The sequence below is a fragment of the Ricinus communis genome, chromosome 9, assembly GCF_019578655.1.
Source record: "Ricinus communis isolate WT05 ecotype wild-type chromosome 9, ASM1957865v1, whole genome shotgun sequence".
Lineage (NCBI taxonomy): Eukaryota > Viridiplantae > Streptophyta > Magnoliopsida > Malpighiales > Euphorbiaceae > Ricinus > Ricinus communis.
The window spans coordinates 8,024,283-8,051,166 of NC_063264.1; the positions used below are offsets into that span (position 1 = coordinate 8,024,283).

Here is a 26,884-nt window from a genome sequence, read left to right on the forward strand (position 1 = left end):
GAGTTCTCAGAAGCCAGCCAGTCCACTTTTACATTAGTGATGCAGTAGTCTATCAGATCATGACAGTAAACAAAATTTGTATTTCAAAATGAACCAGTATAGTTAGATTGGTTCTACAAGGTCTTATACATTGTATATCACTGTACTCAAAGATCTAAACTGAGAATTACAAATCAGAGTAGCTCTATAATTGTATATTTCACCCGCTAATCGACAGTGACAAAAAAATATCAGCGAAAAGATTTATCTCATTTTTCTACTGCTAAATAACTGCATTCTATTTTGAGGATGAATCCCTGACTATGCTGATATCCCTGTAGCTTCTTTTGGTATCAGGAATAGTAAGGCAACTGGAATGTAAGTGCAAAGAACTTGGATAGCAATGCCCAAAACAAGGTTGTCAAATGAACCTGATGAGAGGTTCAGGAATGAAGCTAGTCCTGCACCAGTGAATGATCCCAGAGTGGAACCCAAGTTGTTAATCGACATAAAGAGGGCAAACAGAGTTCCTTCAATTCCAGGAGGGCATAACTGTCCAGATAAAATAAGGAATGGCATGAACCTGCAGAAACAAGGCCAGATTAGCAATTGGTTTGCCTATGCATGTGGATTATGCAAATGTGCAAGCACACATGAAATTTCGGCTTTGTATGTGTCATTCTTTTAGAATAAAGTTCATAGTTGATTAAAAATTATTAAAGCAAGAAAACAAGAACTTAGCAAACATTAAACATACTTGAATTGATTGATTGCATCAGCAAGGGCAGACCCACAAAGGACCATGATCTTATCTGAAATTCCATAGGCAAGACTCATTCGAGACACTAAGACCATATCTAGGAGGCTCATGAGAGACAGCCCAATTTGAGCACACCTGTAAAGCAGGATAAAGCAGTATTAAGCTAATCAAGTTGATGAAGAAGGGCCATTTTTGACAGGATATACATTCTGCAACACAAAGTGCTTACAAGAGAATCTTCCGCAGCTTCATTCTCTTCAACTGGTGATTGTAAGTGAAGGTCCCAAGCATGAGTCCTAACCATCCAACAACACGGGCAGTCCCCAGAAAAGATGCGTCCAAGTTCAAGGCCTCGGTTTGGTAATAGAACATAACTGTTGAGAGGTTTGGCATAGTCACATGTGCTAGGAAAAACCAAGCCATTGGTCTGGTCTTCCCAAGACCAAGGTAAAGGCAAAAAAAAATATAATTAGAAGAAATAACTAATGTAGAAGTGGAGTATTCTAACATATAAGGAAATTAAAACCTCAAACTTAATATCAAAGGACCACATAACAGCTAGATAGGTTGACACACTGAAATAAGCATGTCTAAACTACCATTAAACCTGATACAAAACTTAAGCATAAAGCTGATCTAACATTCTGACAATAACTCTGAGTGCAGACTATCTGGCCCATTAACCATCACATCTTGGCATGACAACCATAATCTTGTTATGGCCTTAAAAATGGCAATAACTTTAAAGATGTCACATTTCACTTGACCTTGAAATATTTGACGATCAAATTACTGAGCAATTTAAGATCTTTCGTTACCTCAAAATAATTGGCTGCCTAAAAGCATGTAACAAACTGTAACTGGCCGCTTTCAAAGAATGCAGCCAACCCAATGCTAAGGAATTTCCCTTCTCAAGATTATGTGAGTTAGAACTAATATCTATCCTCTTTATGTTATTCTTTTGGCTCCTCTTTCTTCTTGAAGTACTTCTATTTGACTTCTTTGCTAAGAAACTATCTTCATCCAGAAGAACACCATTTCCATTCTCAAGATGGGAGCTGCTTGTAGAACTTGCAAACTCAGGCAAAACTTTACTGCCTACAGAATTTTCCTCAACAAAACCACACGATAATAACTGAATTGCCGGCAATACAGAAAAAAGAAGGAAAATAGTATCAATCTGTAAACTGGTTAATGCATATCCTCCAAATAAACTGCCACATACTCCACCCACAGCCATGGATAACCAAGATATTGATTGGAGATCCCCTGCAAATGAGGCCCTGTTCAATGGCAGCAATAAGTACGTTGTATTCTTAAGAAGATTTCATCACACAATCAGTAAAATATGCCATATGTCATGCGTCAATGTCAGCCGCATGATAGTAGCAATACATAATAAAGCCATCTACTTCTTTGGGTGAGTTTAGCATCACAAACTAACTGATAATAGAAAAGTACCTTAATACAACCCTATTTTCACAGTAAGCGCACACTATTTTTTCTTGCCAATTATTCTATTGACAGTGAGGATGCTAAAAATGGATATGGAAATGGAAAAGAGACTTGACATGTGCACATACCGCTCAAACCGCACTGCCTCAGCAATCATTGCATCTACCACGACATCTGCCATAGCAGAGCCCAAGTTTTGCACCGTCAATAATATTATGAGGTGCCATCTGGAACTTCTTAAGGTTGACTTTAAGCCCAGAACAGGCCATGGTACTAGAGAGAGCACAGTTGCAATTACTAGGTATGGTATTCTTTTTCTTCCCTTAATGGGAATGCAATCGGAGACAATTCTGCAAGCCAAATATAAGTTAAGAATCCAATAGAAAATTGAATAAGATAAAAAGTACAGATTTCTTAAGCTAGCTGCTTAAGTTGGGGACCAACAACATGAACAATTAAACATATACAAGTATATCCATATGCATACTTCAAATGATAATTCGATGAATTAGTTTGTGGTGCATGATCATGCCATAGAACTTTCTGTTTAAAAAGGATCCATTTAGTTTCTTGTAGCCTGTTTTTGAGATATCTAAGATGGCCTGAAAATCATAAGTAAAACCAAGCATAATATTTGAAAAATTTTCTGTGGTGCAATAGAAGTTATGTTTATCCAATATTGCTATTGAAAACAGATGGAGTTCTTTCATTTCCATTAAAATAATACCACACAAGACCTCATTTAAATTTTGGATACAAATTTAATTTTAGTATTGACCTCATACAGAAGTATACTGTAAATCAAAAGCGCAAACATGCTGTCCAAAGCTGCAGGCCTCTGAGTAGATTTCTGAGGTGATAAGCAAGTTTTACACTTTCCCCTACATGAGTAAGTAATGGGCACAAGAAAGAAGAATACCAAGTAATGGGCACAAGAAAGAAGAATACCCATATAATGGCTTAATGCTCCATGGAAAGAATGCTACTGAAGACACAAACTGGGAGGCTGAGGGTGACAACTTAAGCCTGTCTTTTAGGTGGTAGGAAACGGCTGTCCATACAAAGGATCTGAAACCCTAGAATCATATTTCAAAAATATAACAAAGAAGAATAAGTAAATGAATTTTAAAATTATTTTTTTAAATTTCAAATGTAGAAAATAGTAAACTCCAAGCCACAATAGAAACTTTAGGAATAAAATAGAACAGTAGCACAAATCAGCATAAATATGACGAATTAAACCAAATTACAACATTAATCAGACATTTATATAGGAATGCCATACTAGTATATCATCTATGATCATACAACTGTATAGAAAGAGCTTATTTAATTTGGCTAATACATTAGAAAAATACTTAGTTTGTCAGCAAAGAAATTATAATTTTCAAAGGCCTGAAACGAAGAACTCAGAACTCTAACCAAACTAATAAATGGCCATTCATATACTTTGACAAGAAATAAACATAAACTCGAAACACCAAACACAAGCAGAAATATACTCAAAAGTAACACAACATACAAATATTCATAACAATATCATTATGAGATAGAATTCAAATTCAAAACCAATAATTAAATAAATAAAAATTGATAAATCCTCCAAAACCCAGAATCCAAAAGCAACAATTCAAATACAAAAAATGACTGAATAAACAAATAAATAAATAAAAGGGAACCAACCAATTACTCAAATAAACCCAGAAAATCAAAATTCAATCAATGTGAACCCCAACAAATTTAAATACCTGAGTGAAGTAAATCAAGCAAATGAGCCATAGAAACGAAGCACCAAAAGATCTTCTCAACTGTTTTATCCATCCTATCATCTTCTTCTCTTTAAATTATAACCAAAATCCAAAAACTTATTTAAAAAAAAAACTTCTCCTGTTCTTGTTGCATGTATATGCATTTACAACAAATGAATTTTCAGTCTTTTTCTTTTTTTCTCGATTGTCCGAAATTTTCTCTGCTTCAACGGTTTATTTGAAGTTTTCTTGTTTATTGACTTTTATAGGATCGTTATTTGAGAGTGTCGCAGTTGATGGAGCTGCTGTCGTGTTACCTGATACGTCTCGTTAACCTACCGAGTCTTGCCAAGTCAGATCCATGGACCCACTGTCGCTGATAGGACTTTAACGAATGTTAGTGTTAGAAAACTGAATTTATAAGATCATTACCGCTATTTATTTTCTTATAGGTGTTAAATTCTTTATTTTAAAAAATAATTTTATAATTCTTGAAATAAAATTTTAATTAATTTTTTATTTATTATTATAAATTTTTATTAAAATAAAATATAAAGAGTTTATCAAAGATGAATATAAATTTTAAGTATCTAAATTATGATGATTTAATTTTTTTAATATATTAACTTTTAATTTAACCAAACAAACACTTAAATTATATTTTTATAGCCCATGAAACACTTTCTAATTTTCAATTTAATCTGATAGACACTTAAATTTTATTTTATGATAACTTTAAAATACCTATGCATAATAAACGTAGGCGTGTTGAACGAATTCATATGTCAAAAAGTTTTTAAATATTATAAAGAATACAAGTTGATACGTTTCCTCGGAGGAACTTCCCGAATGACCGTACCGAGGAATTCTACCGTACTCCGTGCAGCTATTGTTGTTGATCCTGCCGAGCCTACCCAAAGGTTCAGGCCGGATTGTAGGAATTGGGCGATACGTTTTTGTATTTCTATGAGAAGCTCTACGGCTAGATTCAAGTGTCTAAATATGTATTTGGCCTAAATTTTATTTTTATGTTTAACTATAAATTGAAATCATTTTTATTATACAAATGATGTTGTTTCAAAATAAATGATTTTATTAGAATCATTTTAAAGGTGATTAATTAATTAATCACAAATTCAAACTAATTACGGATTGTGCCAGATAAACAGATTGTGTTAAAGATTACCGGTCTTATTAATAATCTATTTAATTAAATTTATATATTAATTTATAATAATTAATCCATTTAAAGCTATTAGAAACAACTAATTTAATATAAATACCTTTTATCTTTATATTTATTACATTTAGATATATTAATTATAAAAGCATTAGACATTAAAAATAGGCTATATGCATATTTATACTTTCATTGCTTTTATTAGAATTAGAAGGGGCACTTTTTTAGTTTGCCCATTTTAAATCCAGATATGACCCTCATATTTTTTCCTTAATCGTCGATTACAATCTATGCCACTAGCAAGAGCATGAATGAGGACTTTATACTTTAGTTTTCCTTAATCTCGAGTCATGTTGGGACCAAAGAAAAGTAAAAGATTCAACCGCGTCGAGGACATTCTAACTAAAAAAGTGCACGATCTTTTTTCTTGAAATAAATAATTGTTCTGGTAGAACTTTCTTATACAATTATATAATAAAATGATATTAAGAAAAATTATACGTTGTCAGAAATGGTGACACATGTCACATATATTTATGATTCTGACGTTAGAATTAGAGATTACATATCAAAAATATTTTATGTGTTGTACATATATGTATATACATAGACCAATAACCTTATGCAACTCATTGGAAAAAAAAAAATAATAATAATTTTAATTTAAAGAAAAAAAAGTTCTTTCATTTGTTCTGATGATTCACTAAACGGTTAAAAGAACTGACTATGTTCCAATGCACAGCTTTACTTGCCTGGAAGTTCTTGTTGTCAATAATAATAATGAGAGGCTTCCATTTCAAATTCATCAGCAAGACTGCAACCTTACAATTCTCTCAAATCATTTTTCTAAAACAAATTTCTTTTATCTCAGTACAAAGTTGAAGTACTTGGAAAAGCATTACTCAGGCTAGAAATTCAATCTACATACAACACTTGAGATTATCTGTTCTCAAAATTATCCATCGCTAGCATAAGAGCATCAGAATGTTAGTCAGACACATGAAGAAAAGAAAGTATGCAGAATGGGGAATACATGCTTAAATAACACAGAATGAAGCCAAGAGTTTGGCTTCACTAAGCTTTCTGAATGTAAGCATAGGTTAAACAAACCGGATAATTTTTCTGGCAATTATGTATTTATCGACCACATACAAGCACATGGCCATCAAAATGCACATGTTTATGTAAAACATGAACTTACTATTCCCTAATTTCTTCCAGATAGAATATGCATAACTTTTAAATCAAATTTACATGATATCTTGTGTAGCATCTAAATGCAGTATGTAGGTACTTCTGCAGGGCGGTAGACAAATGGTTTGACAGCGTGAGAATAACCTGATGGACGGTTATAAGTAAACTTCACTCCTGTGCTTCCATTCCCCAGATGGGTGCAGTGCTCATGGAAACTACTAATAGGCCGTGCCAAGCATGCATCCCAACGGTCACTCTCAGGCATGGTCTCTGCCACAGTGTATATCCCCTTCGCATTTGTAAATGCTTGGTAATTTAGAACTTCCCCAGCTTTTGTTATGCAAAGAACAGCTACTTCGGCACCTGCATCAGAACAAGAAAAACCATAAGATTTTGCTTCTCTTTGAATAGAAACACATACTGCAAACACAATTCGTTTTCACTTCATAAATTTCAAATCCCATCATATACCCAGCAGTTGACAATTTTAAATATCTATTATACTTCATTTCCAATTTCACACAAATACAGCCATCATGAATTCCATGATTATACCCAGCCTACAGGGAAACTACAACAAATCACCAGAATTAAGTCAATAGGGGACTCCATGGCAATGAACCACAAAGCCAACATAAACTCCACACAATAAAGCTCTGTATTAAACCAAATATACTGACAAATTTAGAATTAGTGTAATTCAACTGCAATAAATCAGAAAGATCAAGGATTTCAACCCCCAACCTTTTCCAAGGAAATTCAATAGTGAGGAAGAACATTTTCTGCCAAATCAACTCACATAAATTGCAGCCATGTGGCAAGAGAACTTAAGTAATATAGCCTAACACTCCATCAGCTTAAATTAAAATGTAGTTTGTTTGCCTTCTACTATATTATATTTGTATTTTTTTTTCATTTTTTATATTTTTGGCAAAGCTTCTAAGAGTATTATCAAAATATTTTTACAACTTAAGCAGGACGGATATATCAGAAAAAATAAATCAAGCATCTTTCCTTGAACAACTTATTCTCAAGCATCATAACAAAGCAGTCTAATAAGATTGACAAAGTTTTGTTTATAACCATTGCAATTTTAACTAATAAGATTGACAAAGTTTTGTTTATAACCATTGCAATTTTAAGTCCATGTCAAAAAATTCATCAAGTTTCATTCTTCTTTACAATGTTGTCAATTCGTCATTGCAACAATGAGTTTTCAACATTTTTTGAAAAGTTAACAACTTTAAGCCTAAAAAATAAATGCAGAAACTTGAATATTCATCATAGCCTGAAATTAGTTTCTACCCTGCTCTGATCACGTCAACATTAAGACAAATGTTATTGAACATCAAATATAGAACCCATCAACCAGAATCCCAAGTAAGTTTCAGCTTTTGGTCATGAGTTAGAACACCATGAGAATTTGCAACATAAGCCACATGAGCAAAATAGCAGATAACTACAAATATTTGAAAAAAAATGGTTATCAAATTCTTCCTTCCTTCCTCTACAATTCAATCTGTCTATGTACATTTTTCAGTTCAGGCATAAATTAAAGGCAATTGATATAAATACATAAGAGTTCATAAACAAACCAATAACAATTGAAGGGTGGAAAGAGATTGGAAGCCCCCTAACTTAACCACTGGCATTTAATTCTCAGGCCACATATCTAACTGCAGAAAAAACGATAATAACCAACATAGAAGATTTAAGAAAATGAACAAGAAATTGAATTCCCCAATGCATGAACTTTAAGCCTTGTGTCAGAGTTCCAGTGCAATTCACAAAATAAAATCTAATAAACAACCAACCTTAATAAGTCTAATTATGCAAATGATCCTCAAGGATATCACTGTGTAGACTCACAAGGACAGTAATGTTACAAATAGTTTATAAACATCAAATAACAAAGACAAGTTTCATAATTTCCCAATGACAAATCAAGTAAATTTGTCTAGCTGCATTGAGAAACGCACAAATACCCATCACTTAACCAAATTAAACAAATTCGAAAACATCTATCAGTATAACTACCAAACAAAGAATAATAATTCACCCACCAAGACCTATGAACGATTATAAGTCTAACCACAAAACCCACTAAACAAATTTAACTAACGAAAACATATATATATATATATATATATATATATATATATATATATATATATATATATATATACCAATTAGATAACCACAGAGAGAGAGGACCTTCTAAGACATGATCTTCAGGGCCAATAGATGAATCGCCACACACATCACAAACAACTCTTCCATGGATTTCACCAGTCCAAGCTTTCACAGTTGACACCGTCAGTATTATAATCAAAAAACCCATCATAACATTTCTTGTCGGTGACTGTGACTCCATGGCTTTTGCTTTCTTCCAGGTTTCAAAGTGCGTACAGAGCAGTTTTTTGAGCTTTGGGGATGGGATTATAGTGATGATGTGTGTGATAACTGCTAATTTTTTATGTTTGGTAAATGAATCTTGTTCATGGTGGAACGACAGACCGTTTTCACTAGTCAACAGTCAGGCAACAGTCTTTGTCGGTTACGACAAGTGAATAACAAGCGTTTGGCAGGGGAAAACGACAATCAGCTTGGCTGTCGTTTCTTAAGTTGCATGCAATTTAATATTTAATTGTGTTATTATGAAATTTCATTTTAAATTGCATGAAAAATAATTGACTAGGTGTAATCTTAATTCAGTTGAAATGTTACTATGTTGAAATTTTCATTTTAAAAATTCTAAATTTCAATTATAATCAAAGCTTGATTTAATTTTATTTTTGAAGCTTAATGGATATATAAAATATTTTCAAATAAGCATCACTGAATTCAAACAAAAGAAAATATTGAAATAGTAACATAGTGTCAGCATCCATTTTCTGGATCTAGATATTGAGGAAATTACAAAAAATCTTATGATGAAAGTTACCGCCTTCTCAAGTCTCGGGAGATGAAGAATGGGCGAACTCAAAGTTAGGGTTGAGATTAATCTGACTAAAATCACCTTTTTAGAAATCAATTTAGAGTTAATTGTTAAGAAAAATAAAGTCTGGAGGTCGAAAAGATGAATTTTGCAAGTTCAGAAACTAAATTGTAAATTTTTTACGAATTATTCCTTATTTAAAGCCGATCGGCTCATCATAAAGCAGGATCAGCTCATCATAGAGCCAACCAGCTTTACACAGTGCCAATTCGTGATTTTCTTGATCCGACGTCGTTTTTTGACACTCTTTTACATCTAAAATGATTTTCAAGAAGGTTTTTATTGATAAATATGGATATTTTTTCATTTTATCATAGATAATCTCTAAAAAGTTTAAGTCTATCGTTTTGCTCCTAGGATTTCCTAAACCCTACGTCTATAAATATATCGTTAACTCATAATTTAGGGGAAGGTTAGCAAGGAACCGATTCTTAGCAAGACTAGCAATCGATATACTTTAAGCAAAAGATATAGAGAGTTATAGGCACTGAGAAAGAACTGACATTTGGAAACCTTAAAAGAACGACATAAGCTTTTCAAAAACCTCATCCAGCACTAGATCCTCAACTAATTTTTGATTCAACTGCATCGTCTCCTAAGACTAGCAGAACAATCAACTACGGCAACAACTTGAGGGTTCCCCAAGCATCATCATCCATATCATCTTCCAAACCTCATTCTTTTATGCTTTCCTAGAAATATGATTAAGATTATTTTTATTGATTTATGCATTTTCATATGATTAGAATTGTTTATTAGATGATCGCATGTTATGATATTGCTAGGGATTTGAACTTGATAATAGGAACTTCTTGGGAATTGAATATGATAATAGAACATGTAGAGTTTTGATTATTTTATTTTCTCTAATTATTAGTAACAAATCTAGGATTTAGATTAGATCTGTAATTTTTTTTAAATAATTTGATAGTTAAATATTTCAGAAATCACATAATTTAAAGTCTAATATTTAGCCGTTTCTTGTTTACTATTGGTCTAGGTATTTTCTTTAGAGTTTGCATGTTCTATTTAGGGTTTCTAATTGATTTTATATTCTTTGTTACATAATCTATTTGATTTTACATGTTTTAATCGATTTCATGCTTCTTGTGCATGTGAGATTAGCTCTAGAGCATCGAATCAAAGGAGGAACTGTCAAAAACCACCTGCCAAAGCTCTAGAGCCCATCGGCTCAGTGCAGAGCCAATTCGGCACTATGTTGAGTCGATCGACTCTATACCCATAGCCGATAGGCTCTGCTCTTTAAAACCCTAAATTTTGATTTTTAAGGATTTTTTATGTATTTCTTGAGTTATTCATGTACTGTACTTAGTTTTAGGTCTTTTTATTTTTTTTAGTTGTAGGCGGGTTGTAATAGTTAGATTTATTTTTCTACACTTTATTTCTGCTTATTTTTGTTTACTATGTGATAAAATAAGTGTAATATGATTTACTAACTAAAAATGAGATATAGACTTTTCTTAAAATTGGACCTCACATGAAGTCTCCAGTCTAATAGGCTAATTAATTGGTAACTGGACTTAAAATCTAAAATCGATGTAGACCTAATAGGCTTTTTTGTCAATGCTTTAGTTAGGACAATTGGCCAATATTAGGTTTAGAATCATATAACTGGGCCTTATCATAATATGTAGTCCAGTGGACTTTAAAGGTTGGAATTTCAAGAGCATAATTGGTAATTGGGCTAGACTAGGCTTTGTAAATAATTAATTATAAAGCTAGATAAACAACTTAAATGTTGGTTGGGCTTAATAAATAGGCTAAACTTAGGAGGGCTTTATGTGTTGTAAGGTATGCTTGTATATAAACTTTTGTGTTTATAGAAAATAATTTGTTAAACAATAAAATTAAAGACCAAGATATACAAATAAGGAAGTTGGCTTTCGAATCTATCTTTGGATTTGTGGCGCAGGCTTACTTATAGAATCTAAAAGAATCACTCATTAGTAAAAGTGTCGCGGGAAATTACCCGGGTGGCGACTCTCATCTTCGCACTAGTCTCAATGACTAGTTAACATATTCCCAATTAGGTTAAAAAATCTTGTAGTGTCATAGCCACTAAAGACACTGGCGTGCGTGCCCAACACCGCCGCCTATACATAGCTTCTATTTTAGTTACAGTAAAGTTCAAAAACCTACCCTCTGGTTTGCCATTTTTACACTTGAGGGACAAAACTATTTTCGTATCAAAAAAAATAATATGTATTTTAATTTTTTAGTATTTTGAGATACATTCAATATTTTTCTCATTTTTTAGATTGTAAATATTAATAGAAATAAAAAATTTAATGAAATAAGTATTTTAAATTAATTTAACATCCGATTAGATATTTTATGATCATAATATATTGTTCAAATATATATTTTTTAATTATAATCGAATTTAAAAAATAATCTTTTAATGAAATTTTAATATATTTATGAATTTTTTTGATGCATTGTTAGATGCCACATTGCTTATAAGATCATAATTTAGTAATAATTTATATTAAATACATGAGAAATTATATAAAAATAATAAATATATAAATATATACCTAAAAATGCTAATAAGTACTTCTTTATTACAAAAAATATCTCCTTCCCTTTAGTGAGAAAATGTCAAATCACATGACCATTTTAATTATTTTCAAAGAAAACCAATTTCTTTAGCTTTTTAGTGCCATTCTATTCAAGCATTTTTTTCCTTTCTTTACTATTATTTTTTAGGATGGTAAACTATTATTTTCTGTAAATTCAATGATAGTAATATGACAAGAACAAAATTGAATTTTTTACTATATTTTGATTTTTACAGAAAAATAGTAATTTAGCTACTATAACAAAGTGGTCGCTATTTAACTACCATTTAGCGACCACTTTGCTTCGATATGGAGATCAAATTATATTTTTCCAATTTAGTAACCATTTTATGTCCAAATAGCGACCACATGTGCAACTACTACGTAGGTGTTTTAGTTACCACTTAGAGATGAGTATTGTGGACTCCAAATTAGAGACCAATGATGTGGTCTCTATTTTAATTGTTAGAATTATATTGTAATAGTGATAATTTACTAATAATAATTAAATATAAAAAAATAATAAAATAATAATCTTATAATAATAAAATAGTAAATAATATAATTTTCTAATAAATATTATCTCACTAAACAATTAAATATAGAACAAATAATAAATGAAATTATTTAAATTTATAATAAAAATATTAACAACATACTAAATTAATTACATAATTTTTGATATAATTATATTATTTATTTTTATAATATATTTTCCATTCATTAATATGTACATTTATTATTTTATTTCTATTATTTTTAAAACTTTAAATTTATTTATATTAATGTAATTATATATATTTATATTAATTATATAATAAAATAGATATATGTATGTATATGTTTGAATAATATAGCGACCACATAAGAAGTGGTAGCTGATAGTTTTAATGAAATGACAAGAGATCGTTCAAGCATAAATAGTGACCACCTGTGATACCACAAAGTGTGGTTGCTGAGGATTAATGAAACGACTATAAAGTGGATCATTTAAGCATAGATGATGACCACCATTGCTACCACCAGGTGTGGTTGCTTATTCAATAGTAATATCAAAAACTAGATTTGCTTTTCCTTCCCAATTGTAGAAACACTTACACCAACGAAAAATTTAAATCCCTAATGAAGCTGACAGAGCCACTAGTGATCAGTGAAGAAATTGATAAACAGAAAATATAATTCTCATTCCTTGAGGAAAGCTTGTACAGGGCTATCTATATGTATACAAAGTGTTACACGGTATTTGCAATTATAAAAGGAAGTTGTCGTTGGTGTTTTGTAAATAAGGGAAGTTGGTAATTTTAGGAAGTGGACGTTTGTTGTTTGTTGACTGTGGATGGTGATGAGGCTTTATAAGGAAAGGAGTTTTTGATGGAAAGAATTTTGATTTGATTTGGTCAAGGTAGACGTTGAGGGCTGGTCTGGGTACGTTGGGGGTTGATTTGGGTACCTCTGTCATGGGTGTCTCTTTTATGCTTAATACCCTTTCTCAAATTGGAGGGAACTGGTAGGTGGACTCCAAGTTTGTTGCGGAAAAGAAGAAACGGTGAGCGGGTAATGGTTTTGTGAAGACATCGGCAACTTGGTGGGGAGAGGGAATGTAACGAGTAACCAAGGCTCCAATAGCGACTTTTTCACATACAAAATGATAGTCAATTTCAATATGTTTAGTGCGAGAATGAAAAACTGGATTAATGGTCATATATAGAGCACTCTTATTGTCACAAAAAAGTTGAGGAGCTTGTTTTAGAGAAGTGCCAATGTCACGTAAAAGGAATTGAATCCAAACTATTTTAGCAGTAGTGGAGGCTAAGGCTCTATATTCTGCTTCGGTGCTTGAGCGAGAGACTGTGGGTTGTTTCTTGGAGGACCAGGAGATACAATTGGACCCAAGGAAAATGCAGTAGCCTGTGGTACTCTGTCGGGTTGTTGGACACTCGGCCCAATCTGTATCACAAAAACCATAAAGAGATAAATTACTAAGTTTATAAAATGAAATACCAAAGTCTAACGTCCCGTTAAGATATCTAAGGATATGTTTAACAGCTCTCATATCTCCTACAGTTGGGTTGTGAAGAGATTGACACACTTTATTGACAGTGTGAACAATGTCAGGTCTAGTGTATGTGAGTTATTGTAATGCGCCAACCAAGCTGCGATATTCGGTGATATTGACGGCATCCCTATCACGAAGTGTGGATAGGGATTTGAGAGCCATGGGAGTTTTGTAATGGGTGCTATTTTGTAGGTTGGCATGCTGAAGTAGTTATCTGGCATATTGGCCCTGGGAGAGAGAGATGCCATGTTCAGTCTTCTGAACTGCAATGCCTAAGAAAAAAATACAATTCTCCAAGATCTTTAAGTGCAAACTCGGAGCTCAGTTGCTGGAGGAGGAGCTGAATAAAGGAGTCATTGTTTCTTGTGAGCACAATGTCATCTACATAAATAAGCATTAGTACAGTTAAGTATTCAGTGCGTAAAATAAAAAGAGAGGGGTCAGCTATACTGCAAGTAAAACCAAGATGAAGAAGGTATTGGGATATGCGATTGAACCAGGCTCGAGGGGCTTGCTTGAGGCCATAGATAGACTTGTTTAATTTACAAACAAAGTGAGGGTAGAGAGGATCTTTGAATCCTGGCGGTTGGTCCATGTAGACTGTCTCTTTGAGATGACCATGAAGAAACGCATTTTTGACATCAAGCTGGCGTAATTTCCAGTTAGAAGTGGTGGCAATGCTAAGGACAACACAAATAGTGGTAGCTTTAACCACTGGGCTATAAGTTTCCTCATAGTCTAGTCCTTCAATTTGTGAGTATCCTTGAGAAACTAGACGGGCCTTGTGGCTTTCGATCGTCCCATCTTCCTTAAATTTAATGCGAAAGATCCATTTAGACCCAATGATATTTGTATAAGGTGGTTTGGGTACGAGGGTCCAAGTGTTGTTGTTATGGAGAGCTTGAAATTCTTAGTTCATAGCTTCTTTCCGGTGAGGTATTTGAAGGGTTGTTTTGTATGTTTTAGGAACGTTGAAGTCACTACAGGTAACAAGAGCCAGGTTGTGTCGTCGGGCTCGAAACCTTTGAGTGGCTTGGGCAAGAGCTGGATCAAGGGGAGGGTGTTGGCGAAGTTGGTTACGAGTGATCATATGATGACCAGTGGACTCGTTAGTTGAGGCATTACCATTACCTGCAACAGATAAATCAATAATAAGGTTGTTGTTTAAGTCAGGAAGATCATGAAGCGAGGGACGTGATTGCACAGGAGTGGGAAAGACAACAGAGGTAGGGGAGTGCGCAAAAGCGGTGCTGGAGTCGAAAGCACTGGGTGAGTTGAAGGCAGAGGAGGAAGGAGTGGTCTGGTTAGCAGAGGTTTGGCTCTCCAAAGGGGATGGGACAGGAACATCTGAGCCGATGGTTAGAGGTTGAGTAGTGGAGGGAGAAAGCGAATGTGAGGATGTGATATCAGGATGCAGGTGTGGGTGAGGAAGGGGTTGTGCCGTGGTTGGGACAGTCGGGGAAGGATATACTACAGGGCCATGGTTGCCGTTGGTTTAGGTGGCATCGACAATGGGAGTCTGATGTGCAGGGCTGGTGTCGGGATGAGAGGGGTGATCAGTTACGTATGGGATTATACAGGTATTATATAGGGTAGTTGTGTTGGGATGGTATTAGTGGTGTTTTGGGCTAGAAGGAGTGACATGTTGTAGGGGATTGCTACTAGGTAATGGAGAATTATTTTGAGGAGCTGGTGGACAGCAAGAGCCGATAAGGGAGGGACCGGGATTTGTGTTCCCTTTCTCAAAGCAAGATGCATTACTTGGATTGACTTTCTCTGTTGAATTAACTTGAACCTGTTCAACATTGTCAGGAAAGAAAGTAATTTCTAATTCCTTTGAATTAGCGTTAGTGTTAGGTGAAAAAGGAAAATAGTGTTCATAAAAAACTACATGTCGAGAAATGTAAACTTTGTTAGTAACAGGGCATAGACAATGATAACCTTTGTGAATGAGACTGTATCCAACAAAAATGCAAGGATATGATATTTTTTCAAATTTTTTTTCTTGCCATGATCCCGAAGATAAGGGAAGCATTGACATCCGAAAATTCTAAGCATGTTGTAGTCGGGTTCATGATGGAACAATTTAAAATATGAAGATTTCATGCCAAGAGTAGATGAGGGCAGACAATTAATTAAAAAAGTAGCAGTAAGAAAAGCATCCACCCAATATTTGGTTGGCATATAGGCTTGAAAAAGAAGGGTAAGGCCGGTTTCAACAATATGGCGATGCTTCCTTTCAGCAACACCGTTTTGTTATGGGGTATGAGGGCAAGAAAATTGATGGTGTATTCCATGATTGGCTAAGTGAGATTCAAAAATATTTAAGGTAAATTCTCCTCCACCATCACTTTGAAAAATTTTAATTTTTCTTTCAGATAAATTTTCCACTTGTTTTTGAAATTTAATAAAAGTTTCAAAAAATCCAGATTTTTGTTTCAAAAGAAAAATCCACGTATAACGAGTGCAATCATCCACAATAATAGCATAGTATTTGTAGTTTTGACATGAAAGAATGGGAGCAGGTCCCCAAAGATCACAATGCAATTTTTCTAAAGAAAAATTGGAAATTTTATTTGATGAAAAGAAAGGGAGTTTACAACTTTTTTCCATTTGACAACTAGCACAAATGGTTTTTGGTTTTTCCCAACTAGATATATTTATTAGCCTTTTAGAATGTAAAGTTTTTAAGAAATTTGAATGTGCATGTCCCAAACATTGATGCCAAATAGTTTGGGACACTCCCTTATATGCTACCAAGGCTTTGTGACAATTGTCTAGAGCATATAGTCCATTATGTTTTCGTCCTTTAGCAAACACCTTTCCCTGTTGAGACTTGACAAAGAATTGATTAGCCTAAAAAATAACAGTGCAAGCATTATCTGAAGTCAATTTTCCTACAGAAATAAGATTCTTTTTAATTTTAGGAACTATCAGAACATTTTTTAGATTAACAATTCCATTATTTGACTCAATTCTACCTTCTCCAATATGACTAATATTCAAGTTTTCACCGTTACCAACAATAATAGAGTCATTTCCTTTATATTTGGTAATTTTGAAAAGTATACCTGGATCATTTACAATATGGGTTGTGGCTCCAGAATCGGCGTAGAGGTGTGGATCATCACCTTGAGGTATGTTCATGGCTGCCAAAGCTTTGTGTAGTTGATCCTCTGGTTGAATGGAGTGATCAAAGCGACTCCAACATTCAATTGCAGAGAGTTGTCTACTTCTGCACTGGGACTTTCTTTATTCTAGGCTAAAGCCCCTTATACACAATGGGTTCCTTGTATGGTTTGCTAATTTTATTGGTAGTGGAATTTTCAAAGAGTTGCTTGTCATGGTGATTATACTGACCTTTAGAGATGTGTCTTGCTGCTGGATTAAATCTACGACCACGCGAGTTGAATCTTCCATTATACCTTCCACGACCTCTACCTCTTTGGTTAAAAAAAGCTTGGTCATGCCGAGGAGTGGATTCTTGTTCGATGGTTGAGTTGAATTGTTCATGTGCTTGAAGAGCCATTACAAATTGATGGAATGAAGGATATGGAGGTTTCATAAGCATGGCCGTTCGGAAGTCTTGGTTTTTCGAACCAAGTCCCCTTGCTAGTTGAAAAGCCTTCTTAATTTCATCAATTGGCTTTTTAATGGCAGCAAGACTGTCACACAATCCTTTGAATTTCTATACATATTCATCAATGGAGAGATTACCCTTTTGTAGAGACATGAGGGTTTCATTTAAAATCATTTCTTTTTCTACCGTAGTGGGTAGAATTTGTTGTTCAATCGATTTCCACACTTTAGAGGCTGAGCTTACATCTTCAAGAGTGACTAGCACTTCGGTCTCTGTGTATTTCAGCAAGAAAGTGATGATGAGTCCATCATTTCTTTTCCACTTGATGTAGTCTGCATTGATTTCAGCTTTATTATCTTTCATAATTCCTTGTAATGATTGATTACCCTCAACTAGATGATGATCCATGTTTATACTTTGAATGAGTGGCTCCATTTGTGAGCGCCATAGAAGATAATTAGTGCTGTCTAATTTTAGTGAGATTAGACTTACACATTGATGAAGAGTTTGGAGTGAAAGATCAGGTTCATTTGCAGAGGAGATGTTGGCCATGAGAATTGTATTCTGAGAGCTGGATTCCTACTCTGATACTATGAAGAAATTGATGAACATAAAATATAATTCTGACAGAAAATATAATTCTCATTCCTTGAGGAAAGCTTGTAAATGGCTATCTATATGTATACAAAGTGTTACACAGTATTTGCAATTATAAAAGGAAGTTGTCGTTGGTGTTTTGTAAATAGGGGAAGTTGGTAATTTTAGGAAGTAGACGTTTGTTGTTTGTTGACTGTGAATGGTGATGAGGCTTTGTAAGGAAAGGAGTTTTTGATGGAAAAGAATTTTGATTTGATTTGGTCAAGGTAGACATTGAGGGTTGGTTTGGGTACGTTGGGGGTTGGTCATGGGTGTCTCTGTTATGCTTAATAATCAGAAGCTCAATCACCCTCCGCCTTGTTATGCCGCTCGACGTTTCATTCCTCTCTCTTCAAGTAAGTTTGCATCACTCTCTCTTTCTGTCTCTATACTTCGTCTTCCCCCCTCTCTCTCTATCTCTCTCACTCTCTTTACTTTGATTCATAAAAGCTTGAAGTTGACCATTTTGTTATAGGTCTTATTAGGCATCCCAACAAAAATGGATTTTTCCTTAGAAGAAAAAGAAAGAAAAACCTAATGACCGCATTTCAATCTCTCTATCTCGATACCATGAACCTAAAGAGCTAAGTCCTTTGCTTAGGAAAAACTAATAACTTAATCACTTAATCCGTTCCCAATTTCTCTAAATTCCTAATTTTTTCTCTTGACAGATTAAGAATTCCTCCTTTCCACTGTAAAACCCTTTCCTTTTTTAGCACTGTAATGGCTTCACGAGGACGACCTAAAAAGGTATAGCCTTTATTAATTTTGTTGATATATAATTTTTTTTATAAATAAAATGGTGACCATTGTCAACTATTATATTAATTTTTTATAATTATGAATTTTTTTAAGTTTTACTTTTATTAGTCACCCAAGGTCAGATGCGTATGGATATAATTCTTAATATGGATTTCATGAGCAATTGATTTCCACTTCAATCAAATAGTTTTTGGATGTGGGTTTGTTTTTGGATGTGTTCATTGATTTTGGAAGAAAATGTAGTTGTGGGTTTTGATATTTTGTTTTTATTCTTTTTTATACCAATTTTTGGTTATTTTCTATTTCAAGTTTATGATGCAGATGAATGGATATTTACTGATATTAATATTTTTGATGTCATATTGGCTTGAAATCTTGCAGATTCAAGCTTGTCGTCTCAACACCAGAGCCTAAGAGAATCACATCCCCTACTATCATAAACATTCAAGTTCTCATCTTTTCACTTTCATAGGCAATACTTGACTGTAATGAATTGTAATATATTGCATTAACGTGTTCAAGTTCCAATTTCTGGTTCTTTAGATGTCCAAATTTTTTTGTTCATTAGATGTCTTATTGTTTTCTTCATGAATTATTAATTAACCTTAAAAATAAGCTTACTTTCAAGTCTACAATTACTTTGTTTAAATGTAAAGTTTATAAGGTGATAAATAAATGGTAGAAATAAAATGTTATATGAAAAACACTTATAAACTTATAAATCACAGAAATGAGCCAACTGAATAAATTTTTATAAGTTCTCTTGGATTTATTTATTTATTTTATTAATTATATACTATCTACAACCTATTTAATATATGTCACAAAAGTGAGCCAACTGAATAAATTCTTTATGTGGGTTTAATTACCTGACAAGAGCCAACCTCTCTTTAATTTATAAGGCTTTTCTAATTAAATATTTTTTAAAGAAAGGACATAAAATTTGAATTAGAGTTCAATATCAGTAAAATAGTATGTAAAAATAATAAAGATTACTTAGAGCATATGCATCAGTTGATTACTAGATATAGATTAATTAAAATCATGAGTTTCACATGATACATTCATTATTTAAAATTACAAGATTATATTATAATTAGTTAATTAGATTACATATTTTGAGAAGTGTTTTGTTGATTTAGGACGTGTTTTGTTGAGTTGTGAAGTGCTTCATCTATTACAAGCAATTTGCCTCAACTATTTGAGGTTTGGATAGTATATATTATTGGAGAAATTCTGTCGATTTTTTAAGAAAATTATTATATTTAATTTTATTTATGTATATATTTGCATTAATTTTTTAAGTGGGAAGATTTTATTCATGAGATGATGAGACTAGCATGGAAGCAGCTTGAAGACACTATCTTGCAATTGGCATATCAGTTGCATGAGAAAGACGAGCAAATTGAGCTGCTAGAAGACCACCATGTGCTAGTTGGTGCAGGGTTAACTAGGAGCACTCAGCAGTTTGTCCTCGGCCTCTCTACCCGACCTCACGCCGATGACTCGTAGCAAGATCCACCTTCTAGCGAGTCGTGAGTTTATTATTAGTATTTCTTCTTTCTATTTTGAGTACTCTCTCATTGTACATCAACTTAATGATATGAGATTTAGTTATTTATCGTTTTTAGGGTGTTTGCATTTATCAGTATTTTTGTACATTATAAAATTCTTAATTTAAATTACATTTCTCTTATGTTTCGTTATTTTATAATTTAAAATTTTATTTTTATTATATATAATTATAATGTATATAACTTAAGCAACATGTAATATAGTATTAATAAGATTAAATATATTAAAAATATCCAATAATTATTATTATAAAAAAATTTAATATACATTTAGTTACCACATGTTTATAATCCCTAATGTGGTAGCTAAACAGAGACCACTTAGTGACCATAATTAATTGGGAGCTAAAATTAGAGATCATCCAGCTAGCGACCACTTCTAAGTGTTCTCTAAAATAGCTACTCATTTAGCGATCACATCATGTGGTCTCTAAATTAGCTACCACATAATTGTGGTTGCTAAGTGGTAGCTAAGCAGTCTCCAGTTGGTGTCTAACGTGAGTAAAATAGCGACCAACTGGAGACAAAATAAAGACCACACTTGGAGTAGCTAATTAGAGACTACACAGTGTGGTCGCTATTTTTAGAGACCACACGCATTTGTGGTAACTATTTTTGTTAGCGACTACAGCTGATGGTCTTTAAACCGTTGTTTATATATATATATATATATATATATATATATATATATATATATATATATTGTAGTTATTTAAGATATTTTAGAGCTTTAATTATATATTTTTTATATATAATATAGTAAAAATAAGTGTTTATCTATTTATGTCAAGATCCAAGAGTGAGACACATAGACCTGCTATTTGTTTTGCTAGCCTAATTCTACTATTTACTTAGGAGACAATTCATTTATTTTGTATTATTATTATGATTTATATTAAAAATCATTATAGAATAATAATTGGTGGAAATAAGAATATTTATAGTCTTATCTATTAGATAAATTTATAAAAAAAAATTATCTTGGTAAATAACTTTTCTCTATATATATCTTTACAAATCTAGTTCTAAAAAAGAAGGAGATTTCTCTCTTATATCTATCTTATTTCCTTTATTAATATCATATTCTCTCAAAATATTAGTTTATAATTTTTAAATTTATTTTTATTATTTAATGGTGATAATTAGTCTTTATAATAAGTGATCTTATAATTTATTGGGAGATTGACCTCAAGATAAATTCACTGCTTTATTACAAGAGCGGTTCTTTCACTTGCGATATATATATATTATATGTTCATTATAATAAATCTATATTATACATATTAATATTATTTTTTTTTAAATATAGTACCAAGTACAAAATTTCTCTTAAGTTAGTTAATAACATAATTAAGGTAAATATGGATATTATTGTTTTTGATAAATTCTTATTGCATATTATTAATCCACTACCACCCAACACTATTTGCCAAACCCTACTTTAATACTTTCTCTGGAGTGGGGATAGTAATTTCAACACCCACATTTGTCACGTGAGTTTTGTTTTATCACCAAAACTTTGCCCACGTGCGGCCTAGCTCGCTTGATTTCCCCGAAAGTCAAGATAGCTAGTCAGCCTTCCCTTGACTGCCAAACTCGGCAGAATGATAGCAATTACGCTAGCGGAAGTAAATTTACGAAAGTGGCACAAAGAGACGTAAGAATTTTGGAAGTGTATGCTTGTATTGTTTAACTCACCATAAGTCACTTTACACTTCTCTCTTTATAGTTACAATGAGCACACTCTCTCTCTCTACACAACCATGAACAACCTACAAATGATACAAGGAAGGGGTATTTATAGTTTTCCCCCTGTCCGCCAACATGGCCGTGTTCCAGGCCGTGTTGGGAACATGGCCGTGCTCAAGGCCGTGTTTAGAACACGGTTTGGGGTTATTGGCCATGTTACCTATTGTGGCTGTGTTTCCCGAAGCTTTTAGGTCTTTTGCATTTGTATTCAACCAATACGGGCGTGTTCTTGGGCGTGTTGGCAACACGGGCAGTGTTGAAATCCAACACGGCCGTGTTGTGTAGCCTTCCCTGCCTAGCTGTGAGGCGGGCCGTGACATTCTCCCCCACTCAATCTGGCAACACCCCCGTTGCCTGCTCCTCGTAAGCTTTAATTTTCTCCTCAAATTGCCACAAGTCGCGAATTGGCTCCCAACTTGCCTTACTCTCGTGGAGTCCCTTCTACTTGACAAGAAACTCTGTCATAGGAGGTTGATTGGACTGTGGCACCTTACGGTGGGAGATGATGTAGTCCACCTCTTTGTCATACTGAGCTCGCACATTCAGAGGAGCTCTTGTAGACTTACTTCAGCTTGGGTCATCGTGATCCTCCTTAAAAGGCTTCAACATGCTCACATGGAAAACAGGATGGATCTTGATGCCTTGGGGAAGTTCTACCTTGTACGCCACCTTTCTCACTCGTTTAATAATGGGGAAAGGTCCTTCATATCTTCTTCGGAGCCCTCAATGAAGTCCGTCGGCTTTGCCATGCAGGTATAGCTTGAAAAGCACTTTATCCCCTTCTTGAAACTCCATTGGCCTCCTCTTCTTGTCCACCCATTTCTTCATTCGCTTGGATGCCTTTTCCAAGTAAGCTCGAGCGACATCAGCTTGCTCCTTCCATTCCTTCGCAAGCTTGAAGGCGGGTGGACTCCGGCTTGACCAGTCTAGGGCAAGAGTGCTCGGTGTGTAGGGTTGTTGGCCCGTGACTATCTCAAATGGACTCTTGCCGGTAGACTCACTTCTTTGCAAATTATAAGAGAATTGGGCAACATCAAGCAACTTCGCCCAATCTCGTTGGTTGGCACTCACGTAGTGCCTTAGATAAAGTTCCAAAAGTGCATTGATCCTCTCCGTTTGCCCATCCGTTTGGGGGTGCATACTCGTAGAGAACCTGAGGTCGGTGCCTAGTAGCTTGAACAACTCTGTCCAAAACCGACCCGTGAAGCGCGTATCCCGATCGCTTACTATGGATCTTGGCACACCCCAATATTTCACCACATGTTTCATGAATAGACGGGCAGCTTCTTCGGCGGTGACGGCCTTTGGAGTTGGAATGAAGATGCCGTATTTAGAGAACCGATCCACCACCATAAAGATCCATGCACAACCTTCTGATAAAGGGAACCCCACGATAAAATCCATGGAGACACTTTCCCATGGTCTCTCAGGAATAGGAAGTGGCTCTAGTAAACCACCCGGGGCTTGCTGCTCCATCTTGTCTTGTTGGCACACAAGACAAGTCTTCACATAGGCCTCCACATCTTCCTTCATGTGGGGCCAATAGTAGGCATTCTCCACAAGCGCCATCGTTCGTTGAATGCCGGGATGACCTGCCCACTTGCTGTCGTGGCACTCTTTAAGGATCTTCTTCCTTAGATTATCATGGAGCGGCACATATAACCTCCTCCTTTTTGTGTAAAGCAAGTCTCCTTCTAACCAAAACCTTTGAGTCTTACCTTCTTTTATAAGAGCAAGGAAGTTCTTGGCCATCGGATCATGCTTTAGCCCCTTCTTGATGCGCTCCGCTAAATTGCATGCAGGACGGCTTATATCGGCAAGCTCCCCCTTCCTGCTTAGGGCATCGGCAACAAGGTTTGCTCTTCTTGGCTTGTACTCTATGACATAGTCAAATTCCGCAAGGAAGTCTTGCCACCTAACTTGTTTTGGTGTGAGCTTCTTTTGCGTTTGAAAGTAGCTAGTGGTGACGTTGTCGGTTTTGATCACAAACTTGCTCCCAAGTAAATAGTGCCTCAATGTCCGCAAGCAATGGACTATTGCAGTCATCTCCTTTTCTTGCACCGTATACCTCCTTTCGGTGTCATTCAGCTTTCGGCTTTCGAAGGCTATCGGATGCCCCTCTTGCATGAGTACTCCACCAATAGCAAAATCGGAAGCATCCGTGTGGATCTCGAATGCCTTTGTATAGTCGGGGAGTGCTAAGACTGGCTCCTCCATAATCGCCTTCTTTAGCCCCTCGAAGGCTTCTTGGCACCTCATAGACCAGTCCCAGGCACGACCCTTCTTAAGTAAATCCGTTAAGGGAGTGGCAATGGAAGAATAACCCTTAATGAACCTCCGGTAGTAGTTTACCAATCCAAGGAAAGACCTCAACTCCGTCACCTTGGCCGGCGGCTCCCAATCTTGGATGGCCTTCACCTTTGAACCGTCCATCCTCAACTTTCCATTGCCAACGGTATGCCCAAGGAACGCCACTTCTCGTTGGGCAAACAAGCATTTCTCCTTTTTAACGTAGAGCTCATTAACCCGCAAGGCTTTAAACACTTGCCTTAAATGCTCTACGTGCTCCTCCAGAGTGTTGTTGTACACGACAATATCATCGAGGTAAACAACAACAAATTGATCAAGGTAAGGAGCAAGTACCTTGTTCATCAACGTACAGAATGTGGCCGGCGCGTTTGTGAGGCCAAAGGGCATGACAAGAAATTCGTACGACCCATATCTCGTCACGCACGCCGTCTTTGGCTCATGTCCTTCGGAAATGCGTACCTAGTAGTACCCGGACCGTAAATCCAACTTGGTAAACCCCTTAGCACCACCAAGTTGATCGAAAATGTCCGCAATATTAGGAATCGGGTACTTATTCTTGATTGTGATCTTGTTTAGCGCTCGGTAGCCAATGCATAACCGAAGAGAACCATCATGCTTCCTCTGAAACGGAACCGGCGCACCATACGGAGCTTTGGACGGCCTTATATAGCCTGCATCAAGCAGCTCCTTAAGTTGCCTTCTTAGTTCCTCCAGCTCAGGAGGCGCCATACGGTAGGGTGCAAAGGCGGGTGGTTTGGCTCCCGATTCTAGCTCAATCTCGTGGTCCACTTCTCGGCGTGGAAGAAGTTTCTTCGGCAGCTCTGGCGGCATAACATCTTTAAACTCATCAAGCACGCCTCAGATAGGGCTTGGAAGTGTAGGCTCATCAACATGTGGACCTTCTTCCACTTTGAGGGTTGCTAGGAAGGTTGGCTCCTTCCATTTTACCCCCTTAGAGAGCTGTATGGCCGATACCATTTTGTCTTGGCTTAGCTCCCTCTTTATCGGCACAACACAAGGTTGGCCATTCTCCATTATGCACATGGTGTTGGCGTAAGGAACCAAGAATGCCTTCACCATGTCGAGGAAGTCCATACCAAGATAAAATCGTTGATCATCAATAGGAGCAATGGTGATATCGACCTTACCTTGCCATTGGCCTATTCGGATGTTAGTCCCTCTCGCAATGCCAATGATAGGTAGTCTCTTCGCATTTACACCTTTAATGAAGCCCTTTTCCTTTTTGTAAGGCAGCTTTATAAAGTCAGGCACCTCTTTCGTCATGTATACCGTATCAGCTCCAGTGTCCACCATGGCTTGAATGCTTTTGCCTCCGATGTTCGTCTCCACGTACATCCGCCCACGAGGCTTTTGCTCCACTTTGGCTTAGATAGCATTGAGGAGTCGAAGGGAAGCAATTCTTCGCTCTTCTTCTTGCCTCTCTTCTTCGGTGATCACTAATGCTCCAAGCTTTCCACGTTTTGGACACTCATAGGCCCGATGAGGTCCATCGCATATGAAGCAGGCAAGCTTTCTCAGAGAAGAACTACGCCTGTCTTCCTTCTTCCACTTGCCCTTATCCTTGTATGAAGCCTTACCATCCTTGGTGGAAGATTTTCCCCTATCTCCACCACCTTTGTCGCTTCCTTCGTACCTTTTTACCTTTGGTTTAAACGAGTCCTTCCTCTTCAACTCTATCAAGGACTCGACAACCGCCATCGCGGTGGCAAGGTCCTGCACACCTCGCCTTTCTAGCTCCAACTGAGCCCACCGAGATAACCCATCAATGAAGGCATGAAAAGCTTCCTTCTCCCCCAAATCGGGAATCTCCAACATCAATTCGGAGAATTCCTTCACATATTCCTGAATATGACCATCTCTATGTTGGAGACGTCGAAGCTTTTATCTCGCCTTCTTCTCTGCGTTGTCGGGATAGAATTGCTTCTTGAGCTCCCGAACAAAATCTTCCTATGTACTAATGGTGCACAGGCCCTTTTTCACATCCTCGCACCTCCGTCTCCACCAGACGGTAGCAATATCACTCAAGTAGAGAGATACAGACTTTACCTTAGTGGCGTCGTCCACTATGCCCACTGCCTCAAAGTATCCCTTCAAGTTCCACAGGAAGTTGTCGATCTCCTTCGCACTCCTCGCCCCACCGTAGGACTTTAGTTTAGGAGCATCGACTTTATGAACCGTCGCTGCTTGCGCTCCCCCACTCTTTGTCAACGCGACCTTGCACAAATTAAGCTCCACCTCGAGCTTATCGACCTTCTCTAGGCATTGGACAAGCAACTTCTTGAGAGCCTCATTGTCCCTCG

General features: G+C 35.6%; 2 protein-coding genes and 1 long non-coding RNA gene across 3 annotated transcripts; 1 reads left to right on the forward strand and 2 right to left on the reverse strand.

Annotated features, from left to right (window-relative positions):
- Positions 1–60: 60 nt before the first annotated feature.
- On the reverse strand, positions 61–4,246 carry LOC8260821 (probable folate-biopterin transporter 4). The gene is made up of 7 exons (XM_002522928.4): positions 3,943–4,246; positions 3,143–3,270; positions 2,323–2,544; positions 1,558–2,022; positions 969–1,166; positions 737–874; positions 61–562 (listed from the first exon to the last, which is right to left on the reverse strand). The coding sequence occupies exons 1-7, from the start codon at positions 4,021–4,023 to the stop codon at positions 301–303; spliced, it is 1,494 nt and encodes a 497-aa protein (XP_002522974.1). The 5' UTR covers positions 4,024–4,246; the 3' UTR covers positions 61–300.
- A 1,890-nt stretch (positions 4,247–6,136) lies between these two features.
- LOC8260784 lies at positions 6,137–8,773 on the reverse strand. Its single transcript, XM_002522929.4, has 2 exons — positions 8,531–8,773; positions 6,137–6,679 (listed from the first exon to the last, which is right to left on the reverse strand). The coding sequence occupies exons 1-2, from the start codon at positions 8,688–8,690 to the stop codon at positions 6,396–6,398; spliced, it is 444 nt and encodes a 147-aa protein (XP_002522975.1). The 5' UTR covers positions 8,691–8,773; the 3' UTR covers positions 6,137–6,395.
- Positions 8,774–18,325: 9,552 nt separating this feature from the next.
- On the forward strand, positions 18,326–19,488 carry LOC125371151. Its single transcript, XR_007217464.1, has 3 exons — positions 18,326–18,524; positions 18,644–18,918; positions 19,312–19,488. It is a non-coding gene; the product is annotated as an uncharacterized LOC125371151 (long non-coding RNA).
- The last annotated feature ends 7,396 nt before the right edge of the window (positions 19,489–26,884 follow it).